General features: G+C 34.5%; 1 protein-coding gene across 5 annotated transcripts in view; it reads right to left on the bottom strand.

Annotated features, from left to right (window-relative positions):
* Positions 1-1,505: 1,505 nt before the first annotated feature.
* LOC115450428 (aquaporin) overlaps positions 1,506-18,285 on the bottom strand; it is a 34,313-nt gene continuing 17,533 nt past the window's right edge. For 2 of the 5 annotated variants that reach the window (XM_037444571.1, XM_037444569.1), the window contains exons 2-7: positions 8,369-8,460; positions 7,666-7,781; positions 6,462-6,731; positions 5,957-6,121; positions 4,353-4,475; positions 1,506-2,774 (exon numbers count right to left, since the gene is read on the bottom strand). In XM_037444571.1, coding sequence (XP_037300468.1) covers positions 2,733-2,774; positions 4,353-4,475; positions 5,957-6,121; positions 6,462-6,731; positions 7,666-7,781; positions 8,369-8,456 — 804 coding nt within the window. In that variant the 5' untranslated portion in view covers positions 8,457-8,460 and the 3' untranslated portion in view covers positions 1,506-2,732. Of the gene's footprint in view, positions 2,775-4,352; positions 4,476-5,956; positions 6,122-6,461; positions 6,732-7,665; positions 7,782-8,368; positions 8,461-16,798; positions 18,170-18,285 lie in introns of those variants that run through there. The other 3 variants (XR_005113313.1, XR_005113314.1, XM_037444570.1) reach the window with 2 other exon arrangements.

Genomic DNA, 18,285 nt, shown 5'->3' with positions numbered 1-18,285 from the left:
ATTTAAGTTGCATTTTCATTATGAAATTAATGAAAGAATATTCTCATTATAATAATTTTAAGCAACCAAAGTAACGGTACCATAATATAGAAATAGGTGTTTTTTTTTCTCTAAATGTATTAGGTATAAATTTCGAATTGATAGCTTCTAAAAATATGATTAGCGCACTGTTCTGTGGTGGGCACTGCCTTAACTGTATTGTATACAGGACGCCTTTAATGTAGGAACTTGTTCAGCTGGTTTGAGATAATCGGGGCAGGAACAACAGAGCATATCACAATGGAATTCACGAGTGTGCGAAGCCGCTTCCTAAACTGATAAGTAAAAATAAAAAACCTCCAGTTAAAAATATCTCAAACTACAAACAATGATGTTGCATCTGGAATAATTTGTTGGTATGTATTACTTACAAGCATATTATTCAGGATGATGCTAATCTAATATGTTACCAGTGCCTTGAAAAAAAAAACTAGGTATAAACTGTTAAACTAATATGTAGACCTCATTAAGCACATCAATATCATGTAACATGATTAAATGGAATAACATTAGATGCCCTTGAAGGTGCGTTAATTGCGGTGAAGAGGCGAGATGATCCTTAACCGCAACCGCACAAGCCACTGGGCTTTGTAGACAGACTATTCTAGTATTCATTACCAATACCTAGATACCAATACGGGTGACATTTCAGTATCGTCCTTGGCAGAAAATACAATGTAAATTGAAACATGATCGACGGATAAACAGATTGTGTTGAAGGATGATTAGGTTTAAAATATATTTAACATTAGATTAATAAACTCATAATATGGCTGCTGTATTTCAAAGGGTCAATGTGTTTTTAGTGAGTACAATCTTTGTGGTGTGTAATATAGGTACTTGTAGGCGTAGGTACGGTTCCATTCGGCCCTAGTATCAATGTTCCATGGTCTCTGAATGACAAGAACGTGGATATTTATAGAAGTCTAGGGATAAAGGAGCAAGCAGACATGGCGAAACTATAATGTATTAAAGTTTTCTACACAAAAATAAAATGCATGTATTCCCCCACTTCTGTATTCATCAGCCATGCCTACCCTAATGTACGTTGCTTTATTGATGGAAATTAGAAATAAACTGCCTTTTCTAAAATTTGTCAGTCAACTTTGTGTACTTGTGGAATGTTTCTTACGATACGTACCTACGATTATTTTGTTAAAGGTCTTTGAAAACTTTGATAAGAGAAAGTAAATATTCTAAAAATACTTTTTTTTGGGCGAAATATATAAAACCATAGATATAACTAGTGTAATTTTCCAGAGGGGACCGCAGTCTCAGAATAGGAAAATCAATTTCTGTGTCCGTAACATAATTACAGATTTGATAAATTAGGTGGTTTTATAAAAATAATAGTAGTGTAAAGGCCCACATTGTATAGTGGTGTATGGTGGGCATCACACATTTCTAGAGTCGACACTTCTGTCGATTCGTCTATTTGTACATGCAGTTAGAAATAAAACCAAATGAAATATTATAATTTTTTATTCGTTCTAACAAATCTCAAATACACAAGTTCGCAAATATGTCGTTTCTTGATTTTTTTACATGCTCTCAAATCTCAATTTCATAACATTCAATCAATAAGTGCTGACAGAAATCCAAAGTAAATTTTAAAACTGTGAAATATTTATGCATGTTGGTGTGCAAAGAACTCAATTTTAAAATGTAGATGTATGCTTGTACTGCGTAGTTTGTGGATGACGCTGCACAGATTCCACAACACGACGTGAGAAAACATTTAAATTGCTTTTTCAAAATCACGCTTGTACAAGCGCAGTGCACGAATACTCGATCGTTTTAACATTCTTACCAATATTTAGTAGACATTAAATATAATATAATTATAATAGTAAAGCTGAGTAAGGTAAAGGTTTCAAAATCGTACAGGTAATTATATTCTTCTTATGTGCTAAACTTATTTACCTAATTAAGAAAATTTTAAATATCGAGTGTAGAAAATAGTAATGTTCGATTATTCTAATTGCGTGAAAATTTCACAATTAAAAAAGAGATTTATTTTGTCTAAATAGGGCTAAAGTCGAGGCGCTTTCTGCGTGGACGGAAGCGACGTTTAGCCTTATTAGTCAAAAACTTGATACGTTCTAGGTTTAAATATTAATCAATAAATATAAATAGAACGGATATATTAATATACTTTATCAAGTAAAGGTAAATGGTACATGTCTTGAAACAGAGACGCTCAATACAAGTTATACGTTACGTAGTACATAATAATAGCTACATACTTTTAAACTGTTCTAACTTTAGGAGGTAGTTAGAACTGGATCGACGAAGGATATCAACAAATTTAATAACAGTATAATTTAAGTATGGGATGGCTGTGATTTCAAAGCCTAATGGAAAACATTATTTGTTTATTTGTTACCAGTCGGAGCCTTGGAGTCTACATCCACGTGTTACATAATATTCGATCATGTGGCTTGATATTATATTCTCTTCTCATCGGAAAAGAGAATAATTAGTCTTAAAAACACAAATATCTTTAAAATTGAATAAGCGTCTCTGTTGGCGGGCAGTGGGTCCCCTGTACTTGTATACCAATAATGTTGTGTCTATATGGCAGGTCGGGTATCGTATATGTGTATGTCTCGCCGTGCGTAGGGGTAGCGGCGCGGGGGCGGAGCGCGGGGCGCGGGCGCGGGCGGAGGGGCGCGGGGCGCGCTCGCGCGACTTCAGGCGAGCTCGTCCGCCTTACCGCTGTCCAGCCGCTTCAGCTGCACAACAACAAACAACATTACCGACAGACCTATATGGAATGATGATTCACGATGAAGAATAAAACTTAGATTACAATGATAATGTCTCGAAGGTAGAATAAGCATTACATTTATGCCTTATATATATTTTGTCTTTTCTTCTGAAATCGTTACATTATGCCTTTAGGCCTTTGATTATAATGGGATGCTGGCGACCCGTGGCTTATTGACTACAGCGGGCCGCAGAGAAAATTGGGAGAGAAAGGCAAGGGAAAGGCATAGGGTTCTTAGGATGAGAGAAACAAGGCTGTAGGGTCCAATGTGTAGATAATCCACCACATCGTGTACCTCGGCCGGAGGCAAATGTCCTTCCGTACCTGGGCGTGCATTTGATCTGGTCATATTATAGTTATTGCTTACGCTATGTTCCACAGTCCAGGCAGCGGGAGCCAGGCGTCCAGTACGCTTGTAATACAAATAATCTTGGTGTGTGAAACTGAATAGGTAAAAACTTCAGGATGAAGCATCAGCGTGTGATATACTACATAAATATTTTTCCACAAATATAACAACTTTTATACCTATTACGAGAGTTGTTGAGTTCATGAGACTTCTAAATAATATGTGTTACAAGTATTTTACAGCGTCTTTTGCGAATTATAATACTCACTGATAGCGCGCACTTCACATATTATAGTAATATAGTACCCATAATACTTTTACCTAAATGTAATAAATCAATTAAAATACTTAGTATCATAATTTTTTAGTTACTTACGACTTTGAAAAAAAAAATTACTTAGACCAAAAAGACGCTGTTAAAATATTTCTACAAATTAAATTAGCATCCCGTATCTACTTATTCGACAGTGTAAAATGAATGTGTAAATATCACACTGCACAAGTTATGGTAGTGTAACGCGACAGATCATCGCAGCGCCATTTATTTAATGTAGAGTTCTTATATCAATTTGATTGTTTCAATAAACTATTTCAAAGCCAGTAATACCAAGTTGGAATACTTTAGTTTGTGTATATATTGTGTCTCATACGTTGAAAACATGCCTAAATACACAAACCACTCGGGAAGTATATTTACTTTAGTAGTTATTAAAGGTACGCAATGTAGGTACCCTCTATACTCTAGTACGTAGTATTCATACCTGTAGTAATCAAGGGTTGATTTTATTATTTAACAAAGATGAAGTTAATAATTTCAGCCCCGTACTATATGCTGTCTCATTACAGTGTACAGGCTTTATCTACTGCAGAGAGGGGTTAAGGCCTTAGTCCACCCGCTGGCCTTCTGCGGATTAGCAGATTTCACAAGCCCTCAAAATACTTATGAAGAACTTCTCAGGTATACAAATTTCCTGGCGATGTTTTTATTTCCGTTAAAATTTGTCTCCTTGGTCTTCTAACTTTTCTAAAATTATTTGTATGATCTTTAGGTTGGCTTACATTAAACCTTGATTAAAAACAAGCCGAAGTGTTTATTTTATCAGCAGATGTCATTTAATCGTTAGTTGAGAAGCACTAGATACAATCTATAACATAATTTGAAGTCCTATCGAAGTAAATGCACTCTGCTATTACCTCTTTCTCGTCGCTGGCGACGGACCTGTATCTCGTGGGGGTGTCAGGCACGGAGGCGGAGAAGCCATGCACGTAGAGCAGCGCGCCGACGATACCACCAGCGATGGGACCAGCCCAGTATACCTGCGAACAAGATTTTAATTACCATATGTTGCGAATTGCCTTATATCAGCAGAGCAGCTTAATCTTGGGCTTACAGTAATGGTTGTAGAATGATACTAGGATTTGTGAGGATAGTAAAATCTTATGCAATTTGTTGTAGAATGGTAAACAACGATAAGTGAATCGTTAAACTGTTTGTTATTTATATTAATTTATACAGTTTCTTACAAAAAGATGGTACATTCATCAACCACGGTAATAATGATGACTAAAGCTTAAATTTTCAAATGTTTCCAATTTTATACCGATAAATTTTATACTAGTACATTACTATGACTGCTAAAATAACTTTTATACCATTTTTATAGTAACAAATTGACAGCGCCGTCGTCCGAAACCAATATAAAATAAAAATATCCAAACATCATCGTAGTAATTGGATTTTAGTTCTCGCGGAACATTCGTATCACATCTCAAAATCAAGTGGCTTTCATCTGCTTTAGCAGTAATTTTGTAATGCACCGACATTTATTGGTATTTCTTACATTATTTTAAGGTCGAAATGCGATTTAATGGTCGAAATACGAAATGTCAGTAAAGGTTTCATAATCCAATTACAGGTGAAAACCTTTACCAGTACGCTGGTATCAGAGTGTTTGCAATTTGTGAATATCACCTTCCCGCCACATTCTGATAAAATTAAACCTACGTCCGTCATCAAATACCGCAAAAAATAAACTTGAGCTCGACCTTCGTTAATAGTGTTGTATTGCTAAAATAGGTAAAGTAGATATACTTAATATCTACCTACGAATCCTTCGCTTCATATTAGTGGACCTTATAGGTCTTGTTTTGTATATTTATTTACGGCTTTCGTTATTTATTCTAGGGAACGTGATCTCAGTTCAATTGGTATTCATATTACGTGAGTCCTTTGTTAGTCAACGCTATTAATACTACTCAGAAAAGATAATTTAAGGGAATTCTAGAAAAAATAATATATCGTTTTTAATGTACTTGCCATCTGGTGCAGTATAACGGTTGTATAGAGGGCATAATTACTGATAGCGGTATGTTTATCCTATCTTATAATATGATCAGCAGTGAACATTCTGTAGCCAATGACGATGATAATCTCAAGATTTCCTTTGTGTTTCTACAACCATATCTAGATCAATATCTAAACATACAAATAAAACAGCATAATCCGGTAAAACATAATGTACAGAACACTAAAAGAAAATTAATAAAAAACAAAAAGGTGACTAAAGAAGAGAAACAGAAAACACATTTTTAATTTGTTTATTTGCTCGGTTTATTTGTTAGCTTATATCTTTGCAACTGCTGAGCAGATTTTCATGAAATTTTCACAGGTGGACAGGGTATAGGCTTTATTCAAGATATGTACATTTTATTTTAATTTTGGTTATACTTCTTCTATATGGACAAACTTCTACGTGTGCGGAGTGGCGTGCAAAAACTATTCTTATTTGTAAGCTTACCCAGTGATCGGCCCAGGTGTTGATGACGAGCGCGGAGCCGAACGACCTGGCGGGGTTCATGGAGGAGCCGGTGTAATCGACTGCGCACAGGTGGCCCATAGTGACGGTCAGTCCGATGGCGAGCGGAGCGGTAGCCTTGCTGTCCGGCTTGTTCGGGTCACACACCTACATGGTGGTAAATGGATTATAGTTACGTGGTAGAGTCTGTGTTCGATTACAAATATGCCGAACACAATAACCGGTGTCGTAGAAATAGTAAAGATTTGATGGCTATGGTAACATGTTTTGTATAGTTAAGAGGATTGCCAATGGTCTACTAAACCCTTTCCTCCTCCTTATAATTTTCGTTGTTTTTACTTTAATGCGTGAAGTCTTGCGGATTATAATATTGTAACCATATAGCCTTTTAATAAGGTGCAAAGTGTTACGTACAAGGTTTAATGCGATTCTCCATACCTTTTAAAGCAAAGAAAATATTTTACGATATATCTAATTAAATACTTACACCACACACTACGAACACCAAAACGAAGCCGAGGAAGAACTCAATGCCGAAACCTTGCAGTTGGGTGACTTCATTGCCGAGAGATGTCGCTCCTAACGGCCCTGCCACTTTCTCCGGAGTCAAGGCTTTCAGGATCCCGGAGCCTGCAGCCGCTCCAGCGCACTGGGCTATGATGTATAGCACCGCACGAATAGGCTTCACACGACCAACTGATAGCAGACCGATTGTCACGGCAGGATTAATGTGACCGCCTGAGATGTGTCCAATGACCTGAGGAAAGAAAAAAGTAATGAAGATATGACAAAAATAATAGCCATTTTGAGGTTAGCCTCAAAAAACTTAGGTTTAGCTAGTTAAACCTAAACTAGCTAGCTAGCTAGTTTAGGTTTAGATCTGGTGAAAAGATATAAAAATGGTAATTTTAAAGATATTTCTGAAATAAGAATATTAATCATAATGATAATTAGGAACATTGATTTATCTGGCTTTGCTGCGGCTGTTATTCTACATTATACAGAAGCTTATTAATGTCCATCACCTGGTAAGTCTCTCCTTTTGTGGTTAGAGTCGGATTGTATCAGTTATTCATTATTTTTTTAATACTTACAATTCAGAATAATACATTATCTAGGTCGAGTTTAATGACGTCAGGGTTTTTAATCAGACGTTAACGCCAATTCATTTATCGTTCCGCAGAGGAAATGACGCGCTCGCAACGATTAAGATTATGAATAATTTTAACATTAAATTTTATTAAATCTTATAAGTATAATCCTTTTCATAATAAACAGGGACATGTAGTAGATAATATAATATGTACCTATATAGTATACTATGTGTGGAATAACAATGTAGGTAGAGATGTACTACGTCGAGGTAGAGATAATATGTAGAGTAGGTATTTGCTTTTTAAATAACTACTGCAAGGCTGCTGTTTTGCATTATGTGGGTACCGTAATTATTATCTTACGTACGGCTTACTAATGTAGCATTTCGTGACCAGATTTGTATAGTTAACATTAATTACTCTTAGGATTTTGGCATCTGATTCCGAAAAAAGGAGACTACGATATTTTGCAGGAAAGAAACTAAGCAATTAGGGTACATCTACTAAAAATAATGTTTAAAGGTCACGTTGAATTTCTCAATGAAATCCTCAAAATATATGAAAATATCAACCAGTTTGTTGTAAAAATGAGTTTACCGATACAGCAGCGTAGACAGCGAGACCGAAGGCCATGGCGATGGTGATGATCCCTCCGACCGCAGCACCCACGTTCACACAAGAACCACATCCGAAGAAGTTCAATAGAAGGTTACCTGTAATAATCATACATTATAAGTATAACTACATAAAACAACTATATAATAACTTTATTTCCCTATTTCATTTGGTTTTACGTTCCCTCATCCAAATAAAAAAAATATACTGACAACCCTAATTCTAAAAGTAGGTACCTAATGATTTATACTATCTGGGTAGTTATTTGTATAAGAATTATTAAACTATGTTTACTTCTTGTCATTTGCAGTTTGAAACATATACCTCGCATACTTCTGGTTTATTTGTGACATAAAAACAGTAATTTACTTGTATAGAGAATAAAAAATAATTACGATAATATTACTAAGTATAAGAGGTCAATTTAATGCTAAATAGGGTTTATGCATACCGCCAGTTCGTATAGTCATTCTAAACGCTATTAATATTTATTATGCCTATAAATGGATTTACTGAGAAATATAATCGTAGAGCCTTGAATACCAATATGCAAGTTGGGTATTTAACTTAGGGGTGGTAAGTATTGTATATGGTTTTCTATATTATTTTACGGTTATCTTGCGATATCGTATTTGCTTGAAAATATACTTTCTTTTAGAGTGTAATTTTGTATTTTCATATTTACCAATAAACTCGGCTAACAGTGCCTTGCTGATGGCAGCCGCTCCTCCAGCCAGTTCATCCAGGCCAAGCTTGGTTCCGATTTCACCCATGGTTCTGCGGACAAGGAGTTACTCTGATGGTTAATGCAGCGCTCGCTCTCTATTCCATCTAAATAAATATAAAATAATACACTCTGTTTTATACGTTGTACATATGAAATAAAATGAATCATCACACATAATATCTGCGTCTATTTCGCTGAATTAATTTGGTTACCTCCCTCATATTTATAATTTCCAAGAAAAAAAAGCGGCCATACGAGATTGTATCTAAACGTTTCGAAATAAATTAATCGAATTTGAACTTTGTTCATTTTGAATAAGGTTGCTATATCAAACATCCTATACGTAATGTCGGCGTCACTGGGTTTTTTATGCCATAGAGATGAAAAATAAAACTGTAGATGCAATGGAATTTTTTTAAATTATTTGCAAAGTTAGCGGCGGTAGCCTAGTTGGGTGTGGAACGGACTGCCGAGACGAATGTCCGCAGGTTCAAATCCCAAGGGCACACACCTCTGACTTTTCTAAAAAATCATGTGTTTATTCTTTGTGAATTTATCGTTCGCTTTAACGGTGAAGGAAAACATCGTGAGGAAACCTGCACATCTGAGAAGTTCTCTATAGGAATTTCGAAGGTGTGTGAAGTCTACCAATCCGCACTAGGCCAGCGTGGTGGACTAAGGCCTAATCCCTCTCAGTAGTAGAGGAGGCCCGTGCTCAGCAGTGGGCAAGTATATAATACAGGGCTGTTATTATTATTATTTGCAAAGTTTACATTCATTTATCTTGACCTACAAGGCTCGGCGTTAACCTCCGTCATTTGTTTACGGGTATATATTACATCGCTATATACTTAAGTTAATACTCCGTAGACGTCATAACACAATTATTCCAATCATGGTGTCTGACTTGAGAACACGCACGACGCGATCGTTATGCACCTGCAAACGGAAGTTGATAATTGGAGATATTATATTTATGTTGTTAGTTTAATACGATATAAATATTTTAGTTTGTAACACTTAATGCCGCATCTAGTATGTTGGAGTATTCCATTATTTAGATTCAGAATCTTTAATTAATTTGTATAGATACTCATTCTGGTTTAATTTTCTTCTAGCATTTATTATTACTACGAGATGTATTAACTATCAAAGAATAAGAATTATAACTAAAGTGTTCAGTTAATCTATACTAATATTATAAGGAAGAAGTTTTTTTTTGTTTATAGGTTTGTAGAGGCCAGCCTCTGAAACTACTGAACTGATTTTGAACATTCTTTCATTAATAGAAAACTACATTACTCCTGAATGCAATGGGCTACTATTTATTACCGGGAAAATATTTTAACTCGGGCGAAGTCGCGGGCATAAGTTAGTGCCTAATAAATAGTAATAACTATACTTAGTACCTGCTTCGGCTTTTAAATCAAAACACAAAAATCACTACTTGTGTTGCGATTAGAACCGGATTGCATTCGGCGGCAGAAATATATATTGTTATCTAACTGGAGCCTCGTATAGGTCCCATAAACCTAACACCTAGCTTTACTGTCATTAATGTAAATTTATGAGCATCGTTTACGGTACGAATAGGTAACGCATATTGTCCATGCTCGGGGCGCTGTACCTACTTCATTTACAATGTTAAAATGTACGTGCGATGACCGGAAACAAATTACGCTAATTGATTCTGACAGTTGGGGGAATACGGTCCGGCTGTCACCTAACTACGTTCTGCGACCTGTATGGCGGTGACAAAACAATATGCATAGGGGGAAATCAAGTTATTTGTCGAGTAATGTACTCTATGCACCCATGGACGCTTCTTATTAAGGCGTAGGAATCCGATGTTAAAATGCTGTTTCCACGTTTCATGCATCTTCCGACTACCTATTCTTAATACACCCCAATATAGAGTGACTGCAACGTTAAATTTCCCAAGAAAATCGTTTAAGAAAGATCTTAAAATGCGTTCCTCGAAGATTTATCTAGCGCCCGGCCTAAGAGGCTCCGTGTGCCCGATACACTTACAGGCAAAATACTGTAAACGATTGTCAAGTATAGTAAGTGCTTCAAAAATGTTATAACGGAGCCGTATGGTTAAATGTTAAGTAATATATCAAAACAAACTTACAAGCACACTTTGTTTAATGGTATCGCTATCTATATTTTCACAGTTCGAATCATGAAGCATGGCATTTAAAAAAATATGTTCTGTAAATATGTTTGAGCTTGTGGCGTGTAATTTACATTGTCTTCAGGATTACGAATTACGTGATTATAGCGGGGCACAAGGTTGACGCCGCTCGCCGTGACCGACCGTTGCGAACCATATAAGCATGCAAAAATAAAGGGCTGCCAATAAGGTCTAGGTTATGTAATATTCCGCTGTCTCGTTCTCTTTAATTCGTGCTTTTCCTCTTGATTTTGCGTAGAAATTTTGACCCAATGGAATATACGTTCAAAATATGCATTTATAGCCTCAATACTTATTAGTCGTTAATTATGATCATCAGTTAAAAAGGTACTCGAGTGAATTTTTACTTTAGTAAGTACTTATGCAAAATACTTATTTAAAAAATAGTCATACTTCTGTAGGAAGCTATCGTACTACTTATAAATATCATTCATAACATTAAATGGCATCCATCGCACTCCTACCCTCATATTTTAGGTAATTTGAAGTTTGTCAATGCACTTACTATTATTTGGCGATTGTAGGTATTGTGTCTATACTAAAATTAATTTAAATGAATTTTTGTCTATATTTCATAATAAATAGACTACAAAATCAGTGAAATCAAAGTTAAGTGTATGTATTTCTACACCAATAAACACAGACGACAAAAACATTAAAATATTTATTTTTCTTATTTAATACGAATAGTTTATGTTTTCAGTGCCAGTTGGCAGTCTATAATATTTAATTAAATACAGAAATAGATATAAGATAAACTAGATCATGGATTTAATATCTTTTTAATTTTGTAAAATAAACCCAATTACCTGCTCAGGATTTGAGTGCCTTCTGAGGTATAATATGTTTTAAGTGTTTACCCGTAGTGGCTATCAATCTATTTAATCTGAGATTACGGGTTTTTATTAGTTTATCCTCGGTAACGCGACAATGTTTATAAAATGAAATAGGGATTATACTATTATAATATTATTTTAATATAAATCCTGTACGTTTTTTATAGATATGATCTGACGTCACAAAAACCAATAACCAATAATTGTTAAGCGCTTAAATATAATATTTTTTCTGTGTACATTCTGGAAGCTAATGGATGATTTTAGACAACCTCGACCTTGCTCGTTAAACAAATATGGTTTTTCGTTTTCCCTTTGATGGCATTGGAACACTGTCATTAGATAGAAAAAATGACGTGCTAACGATATGATTTACGTGTTGTCCGCAATGACTAAATATAAAGAGGACAGGCCTCAAAAGTTAGCTATATGAATAAGTTATATTTATGTTAGGGAAATCGACGCAGAATTGTCAATATATATGTCTATCTCTTTTACTCAAAGCTTATTTGGAACGCAACAAAAAAGACAAAAATAATTACTTTCTTCGCATATGGCACTATTTCGTTTACTTCAACACACTGGGACCGCCTTGCGGCAGAAACGCCATTTTATGCTGGGCAGTCGGCAGGTACATGTAGTGTCAGACGATGTAAACAAATCTTCATAAATATTGAATTTAAAGTAATATAATCATATTCTCAATTGTTCAGTGTGTTTATTAGTGTATTTGTTAAGTTTCGAAAATGATTCAGTGTTGTGTGAAAGGATGTAAATCGAATTCACGCAAGAAAGACCCCGAAATATCTTTTCATAGGTTAGTAACTGTTTTTACCGAAAATTAGCAAATATCTTTGTATATTTACTTTTTGGATGTGTTTTTATCAATTAAAATGATATGTGGATCTGGTTTGTTAAGCTTTGGACCCTTTTAGGCGTGATTTATACACATTAAAATCATTATGTTTGTTTACACACAAGCTTAGGGATGGGTGGATGTATTTGTTTAGAAATTATTGGTATCGATATTTTAACAGAGTTTATCAGTTTATCAGTTACGGTTTTTGTCTTTGAAAGAAAGTTAGAGCACACATCAATATCGTATTATCCAGAACGACAAACTAAGTGAAATTCGAATATTTTTTTAGGTTACCAAAAAATTTAAAAACCAGGGCAAAATGGATTGAAAATATTGGGCGACGTGATTGGAATCCTACACCAAATACATATATTTGTTCTTTACATTTTGAAAAAAAATGCGTAAATCGCACTTTAAATGTACCGCGAGTGAAAGATAACTGTTTTCCAACAATATTCCCGGTAAGTAAAATAGTAATGATTATTATACTTCACCTAATAGTAGTATTACTATAATATATTGCTATAAATAATAATCGAATCGTTATTGCATAACCAACAAAACATACAAGAAATAACAAAGATGAAATGTAAGATATATTTTTACAATTGGCAGTCTAATGTTTCTAGCAACCTTTGCATGCACGGAAATAGATACATAATTATATTGTTGTTATTGCCAATAATTATTATAATTCATTATCTTAACCACCATCTTCACACTCATTGATTTTAGTTTTCCTGAGACATAGTTATGTATCTCGATCAAAGAGCATAATCTATATATATAAAAATCAATTGCTGTTCGTTAGTCTCGCTAAAACTCGAGAACGGCTGAACCGATTTGGCTAATTTTGGTTTTGAATTATTTGTAGAAGTCCAGGGATGGATTAAACGGTGACGAACATAAATAATAAATAACGGAAAATACTAAAAACGACAATATAAGTTTTCAATACAAAATGTTCCTACCTGTCAAACATTTCATGTCTTTTTCTCTTTTTAGAAATAAAGAACTGTAACATATATATAGATGTATTCAGAAATAAGTCTGTTTCATAGTTGTACTATGAGGTCCGATTTCTTTGGTTTATTTTGTTCAAATACAAAACATTTCAGAAATAAACAAAGTGTAAAAGTGTCTGAGGTTCTCAAAAATAGAAAATAAATAAATAAATTTCAAGACTATTATTAAAATCTATCATCAATTTGTCAGTGCGCGAAAACTTTATTTAATGTTATTGTCGCAAAATGCCACGGAGAAGATGACTTAGATCGTCGAAGTTAATCAAATGTGCGACAAGCTACCGCACGCGTAAACCGTACTCTCGACTAGCGAGAGACAGATAATGATAACATACGTATTGTATGGCAAAATTGTGTTTCACAATAAATAATAATAATAAATGTATGTAGGTGATACGAAGTTCACCGGGTCATCTAGTAACATTATAAAATAATAATACCAACCAAATAATTTCTGGCTACGCTATCTCATTCCATTTATCATGTATTAAATATCCTAATCTGTAACTTACATTTTTAGCAAGGAATAATGCGACATATAAATTTACAAAATGAAATAAACACAACTGGATGTTTATCACAACAGGTACTGCCTTCTTTATCAATTGTTCCTTATAAATCAGATTTTTTATATTTGTATTATGGTAGAACCTAACTTTATTTTAGTGTTTAAAATAATAATGATAATTGAAAAGCTTTAGTATATTTTTATTAGTATAACTTGTTTATCTACATTATAATATTAATATTTTTTTAAGTGTCGATTGCACTTCCAATGATATTAATGGTTAGATATATAATATTTTGTATTCATTATATTATTTGTGTGGTTTTTATTATGTACTCCTGAAAATATTACACTTAAATAAAATATTGCAATATGTAAATTATTTTTTTATATTTTTATAATGTAAGTATAATAAATATATATATTTACATTATTACAATCTAAACAAAATTAATTTTTATTTCTAGCATGTAATTGCACCAGATGAATCAAATTCTCAAGCAAGTACATCTAAGGACTACTCTTTACAATTGGTAAGCTTTTTGATAGTTACAACTATTGATTTTTTTATAGACCTAAAATAAATCTTGTTGTTAAAAATATTTTTTTTTTATTCTGTTACATATTAAATCCTAATATTTTGTTGAGTGTCACCTATCATTCGCAATCATAACACAAATTCAATGATTATTTTTTATTTAATTTTTTGGAACGAATGTACAATATTTATAATAATATTATGTTTTGGTTTTCAGCAAAGAAAAGAATTATCTTCAACAACACATAACATTCAATGGGATCAAACATATGCGTCATCGAGCACGGAGCAGGTGATTTAGTGATTGAATGACTTAATTATTAAATGTTGTAATATTATCTAATTGTTGCTACAATTAATGGATTTATCAGGTGTTACTCTTTTTATACGGGCACAGCAAAGTGACTCCATTGCATCTAATGGTAAATATAGTGGCGTCCAGATTATATATGTACATTGAAGAGGAATTATTATCTCTCGTCAGTCGGCACAATTATGCCGGCTTTATTCATTTCTAGTGGCGTATATGGAAAATGGCCCGTAAGATAATGAATCTGATTCGATTCTGTTACATAAGATGTGTCCTAAATTGGATACCTATCAATGGCTTTAAATTACGCAGCCGTGCGGTCATAACTAAACAAATTCATTAATGTACAGTATAAGGATAGGTGGAGAAAGATAATGGTCATCATGTACAATGTTGACGCAAGCTTTTTGCTTTCAGGTCTCAACAGTTATCATTCAAAAAATGACAAACAAAATCAAGACGCAACAAAAAAAAATCCATGAAATACATTCCAATATAAAATAAAAATATTTAACGATCTACCTGTTTTATTCTTAGAGCTGTTGTTTTTGTATTTGATCTGTGACTATATTCAAAAATGATAGTCAATCTCCTAAGAAAAAAAAATCTAATAGTCACAGCGTTTAAGATATAAGGTACTTTTACTGCCCCAACTTCAAAACTTCCCAGTATAATAAAGAAAGTATTAAAAAAAAGAATATAATGATAATTTTTTTAAACTTGCCTGCACATTCATATGTAATCTTTTTTTTGGCTTATTTATCCCTCTTTTAATTCATCGATGTCGATGCAAAGTTTTCGCTACTAGCATATCACTATTGTAAGGGGCGGAGTCGGCGCCATTTTGTTCAGGAAATGTGCCGCATGTCACGTGACCATATTACCCATCCTCTATACTTCTTTTATCATTGGTTGTCCGGCATTAAGAATCAGTCAACTTTGGTCAAGGTTCAAAATAATAATATGATATTTATCAAATAAATTATAATATACGGTATTTATATAATGAACAGAAATATAAAGGAACTGTCCTCGTATTTTAATAATCATAAAGACAGGATATAATGTTATGAAACAAAAGGCGAGGAAATTATGTATGTCATTAGCATAGTTTAATTCATTTTATTCATTTCATTCATTGAGTTTAGTTTATCCATTACATATTCAAATTTAAATTTGCAGCGGAAGCCCTAATACCATAAAAGCAGAACCAGTTTACTGTTAATCTTATATTTTTGGTCATCATGTGACCAAATCAGCGAGGCAGTCTGTTTAAAATTTCACGCATATATTTTATTGGTGTAAGTAGGTATTCACAAAACTACTTAGCAGTAATTTTGCGTACGCATCGCGTGTTTCAAATTCTATTTGCCTATTAACATTGAAATAGCTGACATGTTACGAATATTTATACAAATGCACACCACAATGTGACACCATGACAACTAAATGGGCGCGATGAAGCAGGCAACGTGAAAAAAATACCGCAATTAACTGGCAAAGACGCGACACAGCTCGTCTGGTAAGAAGTAAAAAATAGTGAACTTGGAGCGACTAAGATGGATATCATAACTAGTTTGTAAAGTTTAATTTGACAAAAAATGTAACAAAAACATAATATCATATGCAGTTGGACAAGTGTTAAATGTAGAATATGTTTAGTTTGAGGAGGTTAAAGACCCTTTCTCTAACAAAATGATAATAGAGAAAAGTCACTGCTGATGTTTGTGTAGTGTCAATTTAAATTAAATTTCTTCATCGCGTACTGCTTACGATGTTTCTGCTCAGATATATATAAATATAATAATTAACTTGGCACCGCAGATGTATGCAATTTTCAGCAGACAAGAAATAGTCCCGTTCGTAATAAATTTTACGATTACTGTTTAAACCTTGAGGAGGTTGGAGCGTAACATGCAATTTTCAGTGCCAATGTGACAACACTATCGTCCGAGTATTTTTAAGGTATAAGTAGATTGTAGTCATATGAAATTTATTTTATTATTAATTTAATTATAGACATGTTTGAATGTGTATCTAATAATATTTTAAATGTTGATTACTGTTACACTTGGCGACATATATTAGATAGGATAGTACAGTACGTAAACATACCACTATTTGGGTGATTGACTTGCGATTTAGTCACGATTTGGCACAAAACAATACTTTGCTGTTTTGTTTGACAATATTTTTCTATTTGAAAGCGCAGGAGGGCCTTCATCCGAATTCATTATTACACTGATACACTGCTTGTAGCGATTCGTCGCAACCGTGGTGCGCTGGCCGTTCTGTACCACCAAAAATACAAGCAAAGATGGTCGGCCCCGCTACCGTCGACACGACGCTCCGCTAGAGTGACTGCCGGTGTCACTCTTGACGTTGTCTTTTATGAGACGCGCCGTCACGGCCAGACTGACATACGACCGTCCTCGGGCGTCTGTAAGTTTCTGAAACCAAAGAAGTTCTCAATCACCGCTCGTCCATCCAATAAAGGAACTAGGAACTTTGTAAATGAAATATGATTATCGACATCAAATGCAATGCTATTTAGATTTAGACACGTTACGACTTGGACCGGACGAGTGCATCCCTTCAACCAACCTTTCCAGGTGTGGCCCGGACGACACTGTCCTTTCGACCAGCCGAAATCACACATACCATCTGGAGCAAGTGAGTGCATCCCTTCAACCAACCTTTCCAGGTGTGGCCCGGACGACACTTCTTGACCAGGATAAACTCTACATCTGGATGAGACTAGTGAATCCCTTCAGAAAAATGGATGTCACTATCTTGACCAGGATAAACTCTACATCTGGATGAGAATAGTGAATCCTTTCGAAGAAATGGATGTCACTATCTTGACCAGGATAAACTCTACATCTGGATGAGAATAGTGAATCCTTTCGAAGAAAAGGATGTCACTATCTTGACCAGGATAAACTCTACATCTGGATGAGAATAGTGAATCATTTCGAAGAAATGGATGTCACTATCTTGACCAGGATAAACTCTACATCTGGATGAGAATAGTGAATCCTTTCGAAGAAATGGATGTCACTATCTTAACCAGGATAAACTCTACATCTGGATGAGAATAGTGAATCCTTTCGAAGAAATGGATGTCACTATCTTAACCAGGATAAACTCTACATCTGGATGAGAATAGTGAATCCTTTCGAAGAAATGGATGTCACTATCTCAGCCAGGATCGACTACAAAGTGAATTAATGATAACACACCTAAGACACCACTTCTTCATCCCATATGACCTCATCCGAATGTACACTAAGAGTGTCTGAAGCAGCTGTGAGAGTACGGGAATCGGCGGACATTGTATCCGAGCACACGGTCAAGGTGTCATAGTTATTTGGAATTAAAGTATCACCCTGATCTGGTGTAGTTACGTTTACTAGATCAACTGACGCTTCATCGTCTGTCGCCGTCTCGGCCTCGTCACAGTTCAAAAGATTTGTTGTAATTTCAAGTAAACCATCGTGACCCTGAATTTTTAAGAAATACGAAATCACCCTTGTAGAACTGTTTTATTATTGCTCGACCTCTATTAAAACGGCGTGCCTCAGACCTTGCTGCTTTTTGAA

The sequence above is a fragment of the Manduca sexta genome, chromosome 28, assembly GCF_014839805.1.
Source record: "Manduca sexta isolate Smith_Timp_Sample1 chromosome 28, JHU_Msex_v1.0, whole genome shotgun sequence".
Taxonomy (NCBI): domain Eukaryota; kingdom Metazoa; phylum Arthropoda; class Insecta; order Lepidoptera; family Sphingidae; genus Manduca; species Manduca sexta.
Note: the sequence above shows the minus strand (reverse complement) of the source record. Positions and strands in the feature narration are given on the sequence as shown.